Below are 19,882 nucleotides of genomic sequence, written 5' to 3' on the forward strand. Positions count from 1 at the left end.
TATATACATAAACACAGACACACACACGTGTACGCAATCAGTCAGAGGTCTGCAAAGGCAGACAGAAATATAATGAAACGTATACATGTGTGGACAAATTTAGTCATGTAGACATGGTGATGGAGAGATGTGGTCACCGAGCTTCATGTGTTTGTACCTCATTGAATTAATCACAACGCAGGCCGACAGACTTAGCTTTTGTGTGTGTGGGCGTGTGTGTGTGCACGTGTGTGTGTGCGTGTGTGTGTGTGAAGCAGTGAGTCAACACTGGTTTCCATTCAGACTGTAATGTTTAAGCCCTTTAAGCTCCAAATGAGCTCTAAGTCTGCCCATGACCAAAGATTTTGCCAGTCAACTAGGGGGACGATGAGGGGTCTAGTCATTGGGTGTTTGTTTGTTTGTTTATTTAATTACACTATGTTGCCAAAGGTATTCACAGATACATCCAAATCGTTGAATTCAGTGGTTTCAATCGCTTCCATGGCCACAGCTGTATACAATCAAGCACCTAGCCATGCAGACTGCTTCTACAAACATTTGTGAATGAATGGGTCGCTCTTAGGGGATCAGGGAATTCCAGCGTGGCATCGTGATAGAATGCCACTTATGCGACAAGTCCCATCTTGAAATACCCTAGTATTATAACAGAGTGGAAGCTATTGCGAACAACAGCAGTGGGGTCAGCAGATGCTGAGGTGCATAGTGCGCGGAGGTCACAAACTTTCTGCAGAGTCAATGGGTATAGACGTCCAAACTTCATGTAGCCTTCATTTCAGCTCAAGAACAGTTTTCATAAAGGTATAGATAAGGTGGTGTTTTTTGTGGGAGGTCCCTTTTACTGTAAATATGCATGACAAATATCCGACATTGAGCAAAAACTCAGCCTGCATTGATATAAATATTTGTTGATTTATTTTTGTCAGGAAATGTAATATTTAATATTACCGCTGTTGCCACTTGATGTAGGCGATTCATCGATTGTCTCTAATTTAAAACTTTTTTCTGCCAACCAGAGCAGCAATTTTGTTTTCACGAAGTAATTTAAACTTTTTTAAAAGATTGCACAATCTACAACAGAAAAGATTCTCCCTTTCCCAACAGGGACACATCCAAGATATCAAAGTTTCTAACAGCTCTCACTGTCCTCTTTGTTTCCAGACCTCTGATCCAGCTCAGCATTTTAAAAGGCAGGACTCTCAAACTGCTGCCCACACTCAGAGCTACAGACAGATTGGCATCCAGAGCAGAGCATCTCATTCCCATGCCAATGGAAGCCTCAGCATCAGTTCCTCCACTGCCCATCAGACACAAACACAGAGTTTACCGCAGCATTCACCCCAGGGTCAAGCACAGTCCCATGCTTCAGATGGAGGGGTCCCACCTGGTCTAGCCAACACCCTGGAACACATTATAGGCCAACTGGATATTCTCACTCAGGTAAGCAGAAGTAGTCCTGGTCTTTCATGACAGAGTGTACTGTACTTTGTGCCTCCTACTCACACTCTTCAGAACAAAAGCATCATTTACTTTACAGCCTGCAGTACAGAGACATTAAAGAAGCATAAAAAACCCACCACAACCTCACAGTGTTGTTTGGTTTTCTAATGCTGTGCAGTTATGTTTAGTTTTATTCCTCACATTTATTGTTATGTTTCAGTATTTTAGCAGTTATTCTCTACAGAAGGTGACTGGGGATCTGTGCATTAGCTGTTTAAGATTGGGCTCCAAAATGTAATTGTACTTAACATCCTCCAAAGCAAAAGCTTAAAAAAAAGAAACTTGCTGTATGGCTAAAGTCTGGCAGCTGAGAAAAACTGTGTCTCTGTGATGTGAGTAAGCTCTGGTTTGTTTGTGAAATCTGTCCTTTATATTCATTTGGTCATTGCCATCAATTTCCTCTATATATAAGCCCTTTTTTTTAATACAAGGGTTATATATGCAATTCCTGGCTTCCCTTTGATTCCTGGGTGCTGCGGTCTGCTTGCCAAAGTACAGTATCTTGAGCATAATACTGATACCCGAGCTGCTCCTGATGCGATGATTGGAGTGTGTGTGTGTGTGTGTGTGTGTGTGTGTGTGTGTGTGTGTGTGTGTGTGTGTACACGTTACACAGAAAGCACTTAGACGTAGAAGAAAGTGCTTGTATGAATATGTGTGTGAGTGGGTGAGACATATATTTATAAAGAGTAAAATAGAGTAGAAAAGCAATATACAAGAACCTGTCCATTTACCTTTTAGATACCATAGGTTTTTCTGTATCTGGTGAAGGCCAGACCGGAGCCTGGAGGACTAAAAATAGATCACTAAGGAAGAGCTGACAAAGAGGAGTAACCAATTTAAACTCCGCAAGCTCTGTTTGTTATCAATATATGTCCTTTTTTTGTTGTCTTTTTTTTTTTTAACTACACAAATGCGATTAGTGATGGACACTGAAAGGCCACAGGGAATAAATGTCAGAAACAATTTAAGGCTCTGCAAAAAGTTTATCTATAATTTTCACTTGAAACTTTTTGCAGGCGAACTTAAACAGTATTAAATGAAATGCCTGTAGCTCTGTTTAATTTGATAGGAACACAACACAGCAAGACAAAAATACAGAAACAAGAAACTTTCTTTCTGCCTGTGGCACAAAAAAAAGAGTTTTAAAGTATTTAAACAGAATAAAATTGTTCAAGGTACAAAGACAGCAGGTGAGAGAAACAACTTGTCATGTGTAGGGATGGGTACCGGTATCTGACATAAACGGTAGTAACCAGACCGAAAAGCAACGCACATTTCGGTGCTTTATTTCGGTGCTTTATTTCCCTGAGATGTCATACACTTTGAATTCTAGCCTATCATTTTACCTTTCCAAGGATTGTAGGCGGGCCCAGGTACGTACGTTCTTTTAGAGCAGAGCTACAGATTAAAAATGCCCAAGGCGAAGCGGTCAAAGTCTGGCTGTACTTCACAGCAAAAGATGCAAACTCAGCAGCCTGCAACAAGTGCTTTAAGCTGATATTATGCAAAGAAGGTAACACCAAGAATCTGATGAAACACCTGGCGACACATAGCGGGTTTTTTTTTTTTTTTAAAGCCGAGAAATGCGCCATATTTGATAGCTTGCTGCGAGACCTCACACCGTGCACATCTACTGCGGGTGTGGTGCCTGTTATCGGACCTGGAGTTAGCAACATCCCCCAAGAACTCGAAGAGGAGAGTCCTGGCCCGTAGCCCTGCCAGTGTAGCAGAAATGATGACGGATGATGATGGCAGCAGCAGCCGTTCTTCTCTGCGTGAGTAGCTTACTGTTGTTCATGTGTAATTTACATTGAGTAGGCTAACCACGTTATTACATTAATGCATGTAAGGTGAACTAGCAAACATCATCGTAGTTACATGCGGCTGTCTTCTTGTTTGATGGCAGATACTCCCTTCACCCTGGCCAAAAAGGCTAAAATGGAAAAAGTGGAAAACAGCTAAACATGAGAGGTTTTTGGACAAAGTTTGTGTTTTTTCCATTGATTAAGCACTGCTTCCAGCCAATAGTGATACCATATATCCCCTATAGCTGCAGAAAAGGCTAACATTGTTATCTTTTTACAAAAAAACAGCTAAACATAAGAGGTTTTTAGACAAAGTGTGTGTTCTCCATTCTTTAAGCACCGGTTCGAGCACCGTTTGAGCACCGGCACCGTTTCAAAAGTACCGGTTTGGTACTGGTATCGGATAAAACCTAAACAATACCCATCCCTAGTCATGTGGTTGAAAAAAGGAGACTAAAATAATGAGGAAGAGGCAGCAGAGAAGAAATAGGGCACCGAGAGGACACAGATGTAAAGAGTTGAATGAGATGGAGCTGAGACAGCAGAAAGATGTTTGGTCTTTCTCTGTACTCGATGCAGTGTTTCAGCTCCGAGCTTGTGCACTCTGAGGAAAATACATCATTCATATATGCGTGCTAGCAGCACTTACTCTTGCATAGTAAGTGTAAATACTTAATGGCCTTGCAGAGACACAGAAACACTCCTTGTATCCGTGTGTTTCTGTCAAAGGGTTCGCGCTGGCTCTTTCACCTATCCTTTCTTGAGCTTCAAACTGTAGTTCACCATGTGGGAGCGTTTAATATTGGGCAGGAACTGCCAGGCAGCTAGCTGACCCCTCCCAGGGGGTGGTGCCAGCCTTTTCTTTCAAGCCTACTGTACCCCAGCCCCGATACCAGATGGACCATCTGCATCTGGTTTGCTATTCGGCTCTCTTGAAAATTTGTTTCATTCTTGGTTAGTGGAAACATGAGCAATGTCATTTCTAGGACTAGATATTGTTAGAGGAAATGCATCTTGGTTTCTGTAAGTTTTTTCTTACTTTTTTCTGGGTGTTACTGGGAAAAAATGGCCTTCCCAAATAGTTACAATTATTTCCAGAACAGAGTCATTGTCTTCACACCATATTAAGCCTGTGATTTGTTATAAAGATATAGGCAGTGACTGCGAAAAGGAGAAAATAGGGCAGTATATTATGTAACAAGGTCTGGATGGCCAGCAGTAAAATCATGGACATTGTGGTCATGTGGTATATACCAACCACTGCTAAATAACCTGTAATTTCTGCTCCTTTTTTTTAGCTGTTTTGCCAAATAAATGATATGAGGTGTTTGCTAAAAATGCGGCCCGCAATACAATCAAACATCTCTACTCCGATCTCGTCCATCTAAAGAACGTTGTTCCACAACTCTTGTCTTTTGTTCAGATGCAGCTTCGCAAAGCAAAGCCATGCTGCCATGTTCTTTTTAGAGAGAAAAGGCTTTGTCCTGCACAAATTGTACTGTCACAAACTTTAACATTTAACATGCTAAAAGGGGCAATGCACCGTTTGACCTTGGGATAGCATTATGTTAACATACACATTAATGCAAACTAACCAGACTTCAGCTTTTATAGAGGTGCTCACACTTCCTTGATGATGTTAATCAAGTGAATTTGATTAGAAGCACCTGGCTGCTACTTACCCTCTGAATTCCTATGGAAGCAGTAAGGGTGTATTAGTTTTTCCACAGGGCTGCAAACTTGTACTCTTGCACTCAATTATAGTACTTATGTAAGTTTTCCTTCTTTATTCACACAAAGTCACACTCAGAGTAGTCTTTTTGAGGCTGATGTTAAAAGCCAAATGAAAAGAATCTCAAGAAATGCAGAAAATGGAAAGAAGAACAATTTTAGTTAACAGGTCTTAACGTGGAAGGCTTTGGAACGTGTGCAAAGTTTGAAAAAGATGAAGGAAATGGCTTGAATTCATTCATCTGTAAATGCCTGATGGGGTATTGTCACGTTGCCAGGCGGGTGGCAATGTGAAATTAAGACCATACATGTATCTACTAGAGATGGCACGATACCACTTTTTTATGTCCGATACCGATACCGATATCATAAATTTGGATATCTGCCGATACCGATATGAATCCGATATAGTGTTTTTTAATCAACAAAACTGTTTTTTAAATATCTTGCTGCATTTTGCAAGTCTGCAAGTTCATACTCAAGTTTAAAACAACAACTACACTAAAGCTATTCTGTTATACCTGTATACAAAAAAAAATTTCATAGTTCAGCAATACTGATCAATCTAATAAACTTAGACCTACACCATCCTCCCTATTCTGGTATTTTAAAGAGTACTTAGCGTAAATATTAAGCAACCTAACTAATAGGGTTCCAACTCCCAGCAACAACAAAAATAAATAAATAAAAAATAAGGAACCACCCCTCACGCTCCACCTCATGATGCTTAATCGACGTAATCAACCTTAATTTGATGCAGTGTGAAAAAAAAAATGCACAGAAATCAATTATTTTTCAAGAAATATTAAATAGATTCAACATCTTTCTTCAACAGAATTGCAGACTGCACAGATGGTACCTTCCCAAAGTAAAAAGTACTATAGCTTACTAGGGTATATATTAGACTTAATAGTCACTATATACAGTAATTGACTTCTATTCATTTTACATCAAATTAAAACTTTGGGTGTCAGATAATTATTTATTAAAAGCTAGACATTTTAAATGAGAATAAGAAAGAAAAGTATGTCTTTGTGCCCCCTTTTCCCTGTTCATGCCCTATCGGCCCCCCTGGCTAAACTTTGCTAGATCCGCCCCTGCACAGTTACCAGCGTCAGCTACGTAGAAAAAGATCCTCAAGTAGAAAGTAATATTAAATACATTCTAACAACAGCTTATCAAGCTTAAACGTTCTGCTGTTGTTCAGCCGCTGGTTTCCTCTTTCTGGTGCAAAGTGGGCCAAAAACAAACAAGAGAGACGGACTCGCGACAGAAAAGCCGATCAGCTGATCATTTAAGCAGTTTCACGATTGAAGTAGCAGCCGGAGAGCGAGAGGCAGTCGCTTGTTAAGCTTAACGCAGGAATGCTTTACAAACATTCAGAGATGGACTTACACACTTGCTTTACTTCTCTCGGGGATAACTTTGTCGGAGATGAAATGCCGGGTTGCTAGCGAAGGCAGCATGCTATCCAGACCACCGACAGGTCCCGCATGCCACAGCTGCTCTATCACGTGATGCATACTGCTCCGACTGCTAACGTTCTGAGGTGAGTTACAGCGTGTTGCAAGTTTTGTGAGGTGCTTTCGTGATATTTAATGGATCGGATTACATTTTTTATTTTTCTCCGATATCCGATCCAGTAATTTAGGTCAGTATCGGACCGATACCGATACGTAATATCGGATCGGTCCATCTCTAGTATCTACTAGAAGTCTGAGGGTTAGCACTTGGACCAATATTTTTTTTAACTTTGACTCTGCGCACATGCAATGTTAAATGCAGCCGGACAAAAAGTAAGTCTGAGGCAGGCTCAGTCGTTGGTCGTTGAAAAGAGATGTGACCTGAAACAATCTAAGGTGCTCGTATTACTTTCTTAGCTAGTTCAAAGTGTAATTTAGCTACTGCCGCCCATCCTCTGGAGATTCGACTGACAAGGCAACATTACTTATTTCGGCACTATAGTCCTACTCCGTTATAAATCTTTTTTCGAGCACTGTTTTTCACCATTACATTTCTTTGTAACTCTAATACTTGAGGAGACCGGGAGGAAAGATGATGAATAATTCAACATTAAACTGAATCTTCCAAAGGCTCAGAGTCTGCTGTGTTAGCTGCTTTTCTCTTGTCTGCCCCCTCCCATTTCTCAGCTGCCATAACGCTTTCTCTCTCCTCTCTTCGCTCTTAATTTATTTTTTAAATTTTTATCTGTGCTGAAATCAGGTCACATTTACATATAATGTGCCATATTTTCCACCTCCTTTTAAAATCAGACAGTCTAAATAACAAGTAAATAGACAGATGAAATGGATAAAGAAAAGGATCAGTATGAAAAAGTCAATTAAAGCCTGCAGTTGGCTTTCAGATATTTGGAAAATTAAATTTATTTGGAAACAGCCTATAACAGCCCTTTTCTTGTATCTCCAGGAAGATTTTTTTAATACACTGGCTTTACATTAGGATACATTATTTCATGGCTATCATGTTAACTGTTCTCTTCTTTGTATGACATTTTTCTTTCTCTGCTTATTCTACGTGTTTGTCCATCGAGTTCAGCTTCATAGTAAAATATGACATAGTCAGTCTGTTTGTTTGTGTTTATGGAAGTGAATTCTACTGTTTTTATTTTTCCTGACAGTCGGCACAAATTTCTAAGTAATGTAAGGAAGTAAGTATAGTTTGTATCTGTGGGAGGTTTGTTGTCCAGACAGTGTATCGCTATGGCAACCAAGAAAACAGAGCTTTAAAAGAAGAAGTACTTTAGACCAAACGATGAGCTTTTTCTAAATCTAAGTTGTTTGCACTAACCAAATCTTTCCGTGTGATTTGTTGTGATTTAATAACATATTAAAAAATAATACAAATGATTTATGAAAATCGGTGACATGTCTGAGTTGTACTTGGATCTCTGGTGTGAGTAGCAAAAGTGATTCACTGCACCACCAACCCCCGCCCCGCCCTCCAACACATGGAACATATGGACTTTTTTAAGTAAGTAAGAAAAGTAAAAAAAAAAAATTTGTGTCTGTGAACATGAATGTGTTCATATGAGACTGGAGAGAGATCATGTTCAGGAACAGAAAAATAATGTGTGTCCAGAAACCGATATAAGATGGTTAAAATCTATTGACAGTCTCAGTTTTAGTTTTTACTCTTCGTTAACTAACCTTATTCTATTTCTTTTTACATTTTCTTAGTTTTTGATCAGTGTTGTGTTTGTACATTTACGGCCACATGACCATGAGCACAGAATTGATGTTAAAGACGCTAAACTGAAGCTCTAAGGAATATTAGGAGAATGTGAAAGGAACATGTTAATGGACTGTAAATTCCCTGAGAGCACTTTCTCACAATATTTTTAATCAGTTTCTGTGAAGAATGGCCTCTCGAACATAAACCGCTGTTCTCTAAGGAAACCTTTATTTTTCTCTTTCTGAGGAATTTAAATTCTTTCCAGTATTTTTGATAATGAGGAACTTGAAGAAATCTGATTTATAAGATGAAAATTATGCCATGTCGCTGAGAGCTGCTCATGACAGGCTCGATTTACTACCTCGAGTATCTCAGGGAAATAATCAAATGAATTTAAACTGATTTTAAGAGAGAACAGATGTACACTTGTAAAGGTTAAACTGGGTTTGGGATAAGGAATGGCTGTATTCATGTTTTGCAGTCTGTTAACAACAATATTGTGTCAGTATACAGGCCAGTATTTGCTTTTTGGTACCAGTAGTTTAGTGTCGTATTAATAAACTTGTATTTGTTAAAATCTTAAATATACTATTTTATTTTTTTAGCTGACTCTTTGCCTAAAAAAATGTTAAAAGTATTAGCATATGTTGTATTGCTCTGAACCTTATCCCTTAGATTCTGGACTCCTACATTAAAAAAAAAGTTCATGTTAAGCCATCAGTTTACTCTGAGAGATGGTTAGGGGCCGTCAACACCCATGTCCGAAGGCAATATGCTTTGGGGTTGTGCTTTCATCCCTTCATCTCTTCATCTATTTCAGTCCTGTCCATCACCCTGATATGTCAGGAACACCTGGCAGGATCTTCTTTGGTGGAAGAAGTTTTGGCAGGAATGTGGACTTGATGAACTTTTTTTGAATTTTAAGGTCAAAGATCAAGGGCGCTAAGACTTACATAACACATTTTTGACCATAAGTCAAGAAGTCATACTTTGCTTATAAGGAACAAATGCGTGTTAGGATTAAAAACAACTAGCAGTTGATGGACACGTAAAATAGTCAGGCTGTAGTTTCATATATATAGGTGTACCACGCCTCTTGCCCTCAGACAACTGAGATAGGCTCCAGCTCCACTCCTGCCATGACTCTGAACTGGATAAGCAGAAGAAAATGGATGGATGATGATTTTGTTTTTGTTTTTTTCAAAGAAACTGTGAATTATATGTCACTGAATGTAATTCAGGATTCTGCAGGTCAGTGTGAATGGGCTGTTTCTTATGTAGCACTTTTCTCCTCTACTGGAGCACTCAGAGTGCTTTATACAGCATGCCTCATGCACATCCATTCAGGTAATTTTTTCTGTGTCTAAGTGCTTCCTATCTAACATTCACACTCCAATGAACGCATCTCAGAAAAACTTTGAGTTCAGTATTTTGCACTCTCCAAGACTGGAGCAGCCAGGCGTCGAACCACCAACCTCCAATTAGTAGATGACCCACACTACCACCTGACCTACAGCCAAATTAATCCTTTCATTTAGTGATAATAAGTAGCAAAACACGTGTCTCATAACATGATTTACAGACAGATGTTTAAAGTCTCATGTCCTCCTGCTTTTTACATAGAGTTAAAGTTTGCCATGTCTCTTAAACAAAAAATCCTTTGCCTACTCTTTGAGCTTTATGCTGTCTTACAAACATTAGTCTTACCTGGTGGGCTATTTGGTGGCTTTCTGCCAACAAAATGGTTTAGATGAGGATATGTATACACACCCCACACCTGCTGATTATTAGTGTGATTTGATTTTCTTTTTATCCCCATCATTTAGCTTTTGTGGGCTATTGTTCTTTTCTTTAAACTTTGTAGTTTCTACTTTAATGTATGTTTTTCCTGTTCTTTTCATGTGGTCGTGGTGTATTTAATAACCTCATTTAGAGGAAAGAATCAACTTTTCCACCTTGAACCAGCACTAGTTTGCCTTCTTTTGACTTTCAGACTCTTCTAGCACAGGTCATAACAAACCTGAAAGACTTTGTAAAAGATCCCAGTAATGCTCAGGGCACTGGAGAACATAATGTGTTCTGGAAAGGAAAGAAAAACAGCTCTTTCTATTTTTAGGAGCATAAAGATTTGGTTTCCACTCCACATGAAAACTAGATGCCTGTATTATGTTGCCGCTGCCTGGGGACACGTGCAAAAATCACACACAGAGAGACACCAATAGCTGGCTTGGCTGAGAAACAGGGAGCCATATCAGGTTAGGGTAGTATTGATCTGGAAAGGGGAGGCAGGTTGACGGAAGGAGAGAAAGCAGAAATGCAACATCTCACACGACGCATGAAATAGCAGGAGATTTTATCTAGTTTGACTACCCAAAAGAAAACATTACTCGCCCACTCAGTGTTGAACTCAGTGCCTCGTGATGTGTATCTTAGACTATCAGAGACTAAGCGTTTTAATAGTCTTTGTCAGTTCCTGCATCAACATGTTTTTGTTTATTCATATTGTAGCTCTGTGGAGTCAGCAGAGGAGTGATGAGATTAAAATGGGAGTTCTGTAACGTGTAGGAACTTCTCTGAGCTAAAGTCGTTTGGTTCATAATAGAAAGACAAAGTTTTGAGTTGTTTTAGAACTGGGAAAACCTGCACAGCCTCTTTTAAAAAAACAGCCTCGCATTGGTGCTTATTTATTATTTCTCTTTTATAGTGGGCTTTAGGAAGCACCATAAAAGAGGCGAGGTTCAGAGGCAAGTTAAAGAGCAAGTCAGCTCAAACATCTGCATTAATTGCAGGACTGAACCTCTAAAAAAATAAAAATCTGAAAAATTTGACAAAAAAAGAGTGCCTCTGAGTTTCTATCGTGGACACAGTTTAAACTTAAAGTTTGGATGGTCAACCCCACTAACGTGTTCAGGTTGTTCATAAAGGAGGAGGATGAGTTTGTAATGAGCTACCATAGTTAGCAGGACTGGGGCTAGTCTGGACAAGGCACCATGTCTTCAGCTCTTTATTTAACACCCACATAGATGTGGGGAGCCTGCATGAAATACCTTCCACTCGTCACACCGTTGCATGAAAATGGAGTTAGTGTTTTGGTTTCACAGGTATTTGCTCAACCACTGAAACACCTGTTCTCCACATGCCAAAATGAAGTAGATTAAGTCATCTGCAGTCATCTCAAGTCTCTCTTGTTCTCACCCGCTCACATCCTTTCTTTATCCTACATCATCTAGGTCTTGCGATGATAAGACTGAAAAGACAGGTGATGAATTTTAAAAAATGTTTTCTTATCCAGCAACACATGTCATTTAGTCACATATTTTTAAGCAATATCGTAATTGTAGCAAATGATAGAGTGAAAGACTGTGCAAAAGTGTTGAGCAGTGTTGAGGAGTAACGGAGTACATGTACCAGCCTTACGTATTTAAAATACAAAATAGGAGTAGCTGTATTCTGTTACAGTTACAGTTTAAAAAGGTGGTGTTCAGAATACAGTAACTTTGTTGAAATAAATGGGTTACACTGCAATTTTTTCCTGTTTCATATATCAGGCTATGCCCTCTCTATTTTTGGTAATTCCACGCCAGTGGAAACCCAAACAAAACACGCATTGAGGCTCTAAAGCCTGTGTCTCAATCTCGTGGCCTATATCACCCCTACTTGCAGCCCGCATAATGACGTGACGAAATTATTGTTCAAAAAATTATTTAATATGAAGGCAGTGTAGCCCAGTTGTAAGTAAGCTATTAAGACTCAACTGTACACTTTTTTCGTGTTTTTCTCTGAAACGATAAGTTCCATTGGAGCAGCCTTTCAAAGCCTCTCTCTGTCTCTCGCAGGCAAAGTTGACCCAGACAACAAAGTAAAGCTAGTTTTCAGTTACGAGCCTGACACGGGACCTGACATATTAGCCAGACGTCCATTTACTACGGTTCGGAGCCGCGGACCTGTTTTATATACGTGTAGAATAGTTTTGTACACGAGATCGCTGCTAAAAGTGCAGCCTTACCTAATGTCCACCCTATTGCTCATTTTGTATTAAGATTTAAAAATCTAGTTGTTATTGGTATGGCGAGTAACCTTCAGTAATAGTAATAAATCACACAGCAATAGTACATTCATGCAGTTGTAAAAAGCTTGATAAAATATTGTAATCCAGAATTCAATTCAATTTTATTTATATAGCGCCAAATCACAACAAAAGTCGCCTCAAGGCCAGAGTATTCAGAATATGTTACTCTCATTGAATAACGTAACGGAATACGTTACAAAATATATTTTGTGGCATGTAATCTGTAGTGGAATACATTTTAAAAGTAACCTTCCCAAAACTGGTCTTGAGCCATCCCTCATTTCTCTGTATAGGAAATAGATGAAGCAATTCATCGACATATGTGAGCTTTCTGGTTATTTCTTTATGTACGCTTCGGGAATAGCTCTCCAGGCTTCTTGAAGGACATTCAGAGCTCTTCTTTGGATGTTGGCTGCCTTTTCTTCTGTTCTCTGTCAACATGATCCCACACTGCTTCAATAACTCTGGGGAAGGCCAATCCATGACTGATAGTGTGTCATTGTGTATTTTTCTATCCAGGCATGCTTTTACTGCGTTGACAGTGTGATCATTGTCATGCTGAAAAATAAGGCCACTGCCAAGGTGTTTCCAGATGATATCTCATGGTGGCTCAATATCTGGCTGTACTTTTTCTTCTGCTTTCACAATTCCATCAATTCTGAAAAACATCCCCAGCAACACTGGCTCAAATGCAGCCCCAAGACATGACAGAGCCTCCACTGTGTTTTAAAGAAAGCGTGAGACGCTCACTGTTTTAACTCTCTCCTGAGCTCTATTCACTTGGCATACCTCAGTCCTTTTTCCCCCAATGGAACAAGTTCTGTGTTTTTGCAACAGGCTGCTAGTAACAAAAAGTGCCTTTGGTTCTGAACCAAACTGGTTCCCTGTCTATGTGTAGACGCAACACTGGTTCATCCCTTACATTGGGTGCCGTTTCATGCTTGAATGATTCATAGGTCAGTGTTTAGTGTCTTAAAACACAAACAAAAAACAACATTCCTCTAAAAATGGTCAAGTGCGAGAACTGGACTGAAAATGAGTGAAAAACCATTCAAAGTTCAAAGGAAAAACTTTGGAAAGCCTGAGCCAAAAAACTTGGAGAACTGTTGCTCAAGACCACTTTAAAAAGAATATAAGTCCATCTCTTTAGAAGCAAAATATGAAAAACAAGGGGAAGCTCAAGAGTTTTGTACAGTAGTGTGTTAAATCTTTGCTCATGTCTTTAATTGTGCCTGTTCATTTATCCATGTGCGTGTCACATCTCATCCACTGCTGGTTACATTTTGCTAAATATTGTGAGTGACTCATCTCTGTGCTGCTTTTTAGTAATTTCAAAATTGCCCTCACTGGCACAAAGCACAGCATACCGTACAATTACAGGTCGAGACATGCTGACATACTTACATGCTCTTACTGGCCCAAACCTAGAGTGCCTAATCTGTCTGGGGATGTTGTGTTTACTGTTTGATTGTTTCTGCCCTCAACCAAATTCTGTTGCCAAGCCCTTCCATCCAGATTTGCTTAGTCGCTGTGATTATGTTTGTCACCAGGCAACATTAGCTCAGTAAAACAGTTATGTAAGAGATGCAGGATTGCCACTTAACTGTTTACAGAAGACTCATTCAGAATTACTGTCATTTTTTTCGTGATTTGAAAAAAAGAAGCTATGTTGTAGCATTTAGCTCAGATGTCTTTTCAAAAAGATTTTTAAATGCTGCTTACTTTCTATAAGACAGTTGGAGTAGAAAAGGTGCTCTGCCTGCTTTTTTTCATCGTCTTATCTTTTGTAAAATAAGCAAACAGCCAAGGAGATCTCAATGAATCATATTTAGACTCATATCCTTGTTTATTACACCTCATAGTTAGAATTACAAGCCAAGGGCTGTTTGTCTGTGTAGCGCTTTTCCAACATAGAGGACATTCACAGTGCTTGGCAAACCGCAAAGAGAAACCGAAAAGAATTAAACAAATCTAGACTTTAAAACAAAAACTATATATGTTTTCAGTGCATTCACAGCTGATTTGAATGAATGAAAGGCACTTGAATGCCAGAGTAAACTGGAGATTGGGTAAGGCTACTTTGCCACATGATTTTGAAGGTAGTTTATCTCTTATTTTTTTGATTCCTGAGACTTTTTGCCTTTAAAAAAGACCTGTGTTTAATTATCCATTAAATGACATTTATTACAGTTTTGTAACAAGGTTTTTATGCTTGCAGGGGAAGATAAAAAACACAGTGTATGGCTGCTTTACCACTGGTTGGAGAACTGGGTTTTGTTTTTGTTGTAGCATTAGCGCAGTGAGCTGCACTCTGTGCTCCACCTGTGTTTGAACTCTCCTTCATACATAATCCATTTTAGCTCAGAAAGTCATTGAGATAAAGCACAGTGGGTGAAAAGTTCATCCAGTTGCATTACTGTAATAACCAGGATTCAAAGCCTTCCTGTATCCAGTAGGGTTGTGTAAGGTGTGTGTTAGGTGTGTGTAAGAGCTAACTAGGTTTTGTCTTTTAGTACATTTGAGAACCTTCTGTATGACTACACAGGTCTGACGGTCTCTAGGAAAAGCTAAAACCATGACAAAATACTGGGTTATCCAGCATTTCCCAAGTATATGGAATCATGTTTTCACCCAATTCTGTATTTAACTCTTTTCCTTCTTGGAGATGCACAAACATGGAGCAGGCTTTTGTGCTGAGTTTTGTCAGAGTTAAGTTTAAGCCCTGCAGATATTAATGTAGAAATTAAGCGAATGTATCATAATTGTACTGTACATTGTTATAAAAGTACACATGTATTGCAATACACTTATGTATATCTGAACAAACAATTTTAGAAATGTAAAAGTGACCTCACATATATTTTGCGAAGCTATGAAGAAAAGACAACAGTGCACTGAAAAATCACACTGACACACACACACACACACACACACACACACACACACACACACACACACACACACACACAGAGAACAGCAAAGACATCAGCTATTGATCTTTAGTTTCTTTCAGTTCTGTGTTGAGTACAGTCAGATCTCTTCAGGCAATGTTGCTGCTTTAAGCCTGTTTGTTGTACACTGACTGTGTGTCTGTACTTTAGAAAAGCTGCCTGTGTACCCACAGGGTTTCCAAATTTGTCATCCTTACTCTTCAGCCAAGTTTTCAGGTGGATTTTAGATGATCAAATCGATTTTACAGCTGATTGAACTTCTTTCCGGCAATGCTGCCAAACAGGAAATGAGGTCATATCTTAGCAACTGTGTCATTTATTTTGACACCAAACCAAATAATTAGATTATACCAAAAAAAAAAAGTAATTTGACCACTGGGAGGTGCTACAATAAGCAAAAACATGTTTGTTCTTTCAGTCCACAAAGTCACGCTTTTAACATGACCAGATTAAGTTGCCATGGCGACTGAGCCCTGCTGAATCACTTGGACCCCTCTTTGGTGCATGCAGCTATGTTACACTTGAGAATTTTTAGAACAGGTTCAGTAACATCAGTGGCCACTGATGAGATAAAAATGCCGGTTTCCTTCGAATATTTTGTTGTTTCACTCTTGCCTGATCATGTAGACGAGCAGACTTGCTGTTTCATAACTCCCCCGAGGGTCTTTTATCCATATTTTTTGTTGGTTTTTTGGAATTGCAGTTTTGAGGCTGTTACTGACTGCTGTTGGAAGTTGGGGGTTTTTGTCATATAAAAACTTTTAAAAAGTAGAATTAAGCGTTTCATCATTTATATCAGAAGCCGATATGAAGTTCATAATGTCTAATGTGAGTTCTCACATTAACACAAAACCTCCGACATTGTCAGTCGCACCCATGCTGAGCAGTGTCTTCATTTTAATGGTGACACCTCTGGAAATTACACCTGGTGGCCCCTCTCATAAATGGGCTCGGATGACACTGCGCTCGAATGTACGGGAACAAATACGCCACAATTACTGCCACTGTTGGAGGGTGGTCAAAAGAAAAGTATGTCGCACTGTGATCTCACTGCCCACACATTCCCGTCCTGAATCGGAAAGCTAGTTTCTTGTACTCTCTGTGTGAGTAAGTGTGTTTATGCAACCGTGTGAGAGAGAGAACAAGAGAGAGTGCGTGCCAGACACAGAGACTGTAGTGTTTTCAGTTCGTGCAGCAGATTTTGCTACGATAATCAGCTGGATTGTTTTGCTCGCCCAACATCTGTCTCAAACACACACAAACACAACCATTATATAGTCATTACTGTCAGGCTGATGCTGTGCAGCCCTCTCTGACATGCTCTTTCTCTCTTATACATCTCCTTCCTCCTTTCTTTGTCTTGTTCCTATCCTCTCCTGTCTTCTCTTCTTCCTCCAGACGGTTTCGATCTTGGAGCAGCGGCTGACGCTGACGGAGGATAAGCTCAAGGAGTGTTTGGAGAACCAAATGGAAATCGGTCTACATCTCCAGAGAAGCGAGGAGGCTTAACGTTAGTGGTACCAGAGACACATTGATCTGTGTTGTTGGAGGGGGGAAGTGTGGTTGCATCAACACCATACACCGTTGCCATTTGATCACACTGAAAGCAAGGACTGAACCTTAAATGCACACTGAGCCTTCCCGCTGATGTACTGTGTCTGGCTGTGTTGAAAAGAGATATGAGAAGTGAAGGAGTTGAATATTAGAAAAGTTTCAGTACAGCAGTGCTGAGCATGCAGTCGCTTTCCTGCTGACAAAAAGACCCCACTTTACCGCTGTGACACACTGTGTGCGATTGAGCGTAATGGCTGCCTGTACAGGTGTTGACACTTGTGCACAGTGTGTATGTTTTTACCCAGTCTATATTGTGCAGGAGGCCATTAGCCACTGGGGGGGTTTTTTTCACCGAAAAGGGCATATTTGTGTAACCATCAGTCATATTTGTCATTTTTGAAAGGAAGGATGTGGCTCAATGATCCTGTTGCGTTAAGACAGTTACTCAAGACGTTTGTTCTCTGGTAACGTTTACAGAGCCCCCACAGTGCCTTTATTTAGTTTAAGGTGAGAGAATGTTTCCAGCTGACAAGCTTGAGGCCATTTTTATTACTATTTCTATTTTAATTACACAATGCATCTGGTGATAGGTTTTGTTTTTTGTTTTTTTTACTGAAATTACCATTCTTTAGTGCCTCCAGCAAGTACTGAAAGATAACAGGTTGTTGATTTTCATGGTGACTATAAATGATGCCAGACCTCATATTTTATGTTAAAGTAATGCTGCTTTTTACATTGGTTCTTTTTGTTCTGTCAATAAAACTTTTATCCACTGAAAACAGACTTTTAATAAATGTTTTCACTTCTCAAGTGTGGCGTGAAAGCCAAAGTTAGGTGATGAAATATTTCTGGTTCCCTTTTCGTTATAATGAGTACCATTTTTATAGCTTTGTAGAAAAAAAAATGTAACAGGCTATTACTAAGAGACTGGTCATTTTCTCGTTGGGAGAGCTAAAGTTACTGCCAGAGAAGTCATGACTTCCCTGTCTTTGTTGTGCTGAGCAGAAATGTGAGGATCATGAGCTGTGAGCGGTGTCATCCATTGCTCATGGCGAGTAATTTTCAACCCGTTCTTTACCACAGTTTGAGCGATGATTAATTTTTTTTAAAGTATGGGGGTGAATGCTCCTTCCCCGCTTGTGTCCAAAATTCTTCGGTTCCCCCCCGAGTATTTTACGTAACCTGAGCGCTGATGCTGGATCAGTATTTTTATTTTTAGATGCTTCATTGAAAATGTGCCCGAGGCTGCGCTTAGACGCACACTGTGATTTTTCAAAGAACAGATCCATGGTTTTTTTTGTTTTGTTTTTTGTGTGTGTGTGTGTGTGTTTTGGGTTTTTTTTTTTTTTAATTCAACAAACTGGAAATATGATTATATACAGTAATGAGTCATCTCGAGGTCGTTGTGGAGGACTCATGGCTGTGCCATTGAGAAGGGAAAATATTAATGCCTGTTTCTTTAAGACCCGGCTCGGGCTCTGCACTAATGGAAAAAGAAGAAAAACAAAACCGGAATTCTGGAGCTGCAATGCCGGGCCCACTCTCTTCCTTCCTGTCTGGGGCCTGGGGACACACATATATATGCACACACACACATGCTCAGACATACGCACTCTCAGAGAGACACTCCAGCCAGAGAAAACAACTCCCTTTACTATGGGCCTCAACCAGACAGCCTGCCAGGAGCACCAGTGCGAGAGAGGAGGGGCTAAAAGAGTGGGTTCAATAACTGCTATGCTTCAGTGTGTGTGTGTGTGTGTGTGTGTGTGTGTGTGTAGGAGGGGGTTGGTGAACCTATGAGGAGAACATCTGGATATGTTTTTCCTGGTGTGCTGTGGTTGCCGCCGCTCTTTGTGTGTATGTGTCAGTGTGTGTTTTAGTGCTTTACTAGTTCAGCGTGTCACGTCTTTACATTGTCCTGTTCCTCGAGGCTTTCTTTTTCCTCAAACATCGCATTATATTCTGACAGATTTATGATGTAGAAATGATAACCAATGGGCTCAGACTGCCAAATGTCTCTGCCCTCTTGGAGCAGGTGGAGAATTTCCCGCCACACAAATTATGCAAACTATCTAAAACCATTTGGTATTCTTAGAACTACAATATGTTGCATGTATCCTAAATATTGAAATAGTCATTTCCCCAGCATAGTGGTCACTGCTTAATGAGCTGATGGGGAACTGGAGGTTTGTAGTTCCAGGAAATAAAAGAGAGGTTGTCTGAGGATCTAAAATACTCAGAACAGATGTGAGGAAGTAAAATAACACAGAAGAGCCCAGCATTCTGGAAACTATAGGTTGTGTAATGTGCAAAAGTTTCCAGGGAATTAGGTGCATTGTACATTTTTACCAGCCCAGTGAGACACATGCAGGGGGTTCACAGAATAATATCGAAATGCTTGGTAAAAACAAACATTACAGTTTCTAATTTATAAAAGAAACCTTAAAAAAGCAGTTGATATTTTCCAAAGATGTATAACCTAATAACAAAGCTTTCTTTATTTCTTTCTAACCTGGATTGCTAAAAAAAAGAAAATCTACAAAAATATTACATCAAAGGGGTTGTGTAGTATGTCAGACAGTGTAAAATGCCTGTAATTTGACTGCAACCTAATTATGCCCCACTTTGAAGCAGCGATTGAATCAGTGATCAGCCCTTTTCTGATAAATGGGTTACCACAGTGTTTAAAGCTGAGACAGAACCCCTCGACTGAAAGTAAGACCACTCTCACTGACATCATAAACCGTTAATACACTTAAATAAGCTTCAAGAACAAAGAGCAGAGATGCTAACCACATTTGACTTATTTTAAGACTGGATGTGTTTTGGAGGTTAAAGTTTCCACTGTTTTTATACCATATACTTTTATTTCATTTTTTTTTATTGGGATTACTTACAGCGCTTAGGAAATGTATTTTTATTTTATTTATGATATTTTCTTAGGCCACTTAAAGCAAAAAAAAAAAACTTCAAAAATCAGTTTAAAGCTGGAAATCATGTTGTTTTTTTAATTCTGGAAATAAAGAACAAAATTCACATTTCTATTGCCCAAGATTTGAGCCGGCACACTGGACTTCTCT

General features: G+C 39.5%; 1 protein-coding gene across 2 annotated transcripts in view; it reads left to right on the top strand.

The window, feature by feature from the left end:
• Positions 1-17,570, top strand: part of poc1a (POC1 centriolar protein A) — a 55,018-nt gene extending 37,448 nt beyond the window's left edge. For both annotated transcript variants that reach the window (XM_085456873.1, XM_085456874.1), the window contains exons 10-11: positions 1,159-1,437; positions 16,647-17,570. In XM_085456873.1, coding sequence (XP_085312999.1) covers positions 1,159-1,437; positions 16,647-16,757 — 390 coding nt within the window. In that variant the 3' untranslated portion in view covers positions 16,758-17,570. The remainder of the gene's footprint in view (positions 1-1,158; positions 1,438-16,646) is intronic.
• The last annotated feature ends 2,312 nt before the right edge of the window (positions 17,571-19,882 follow it).

The sequence above is a fragment of the Copadichromis virginalis genome, linkage group LG5 (assembly GCF_057382275.1).
Source record: "Copadichromis virginalis isolate Kocher_CV1m ecotype Utaka linkage group LG5, C_Virginalis_male_GT1.1, whole genome shotgun sequence".
NCBI classification, from domain to species: domain Eukaryota; kingdom Metazoa; phylum Chordata; class Actinopteri; order Cichliformes; family Cichlidae; genus Copadichromis; species Copadichromis virginalis.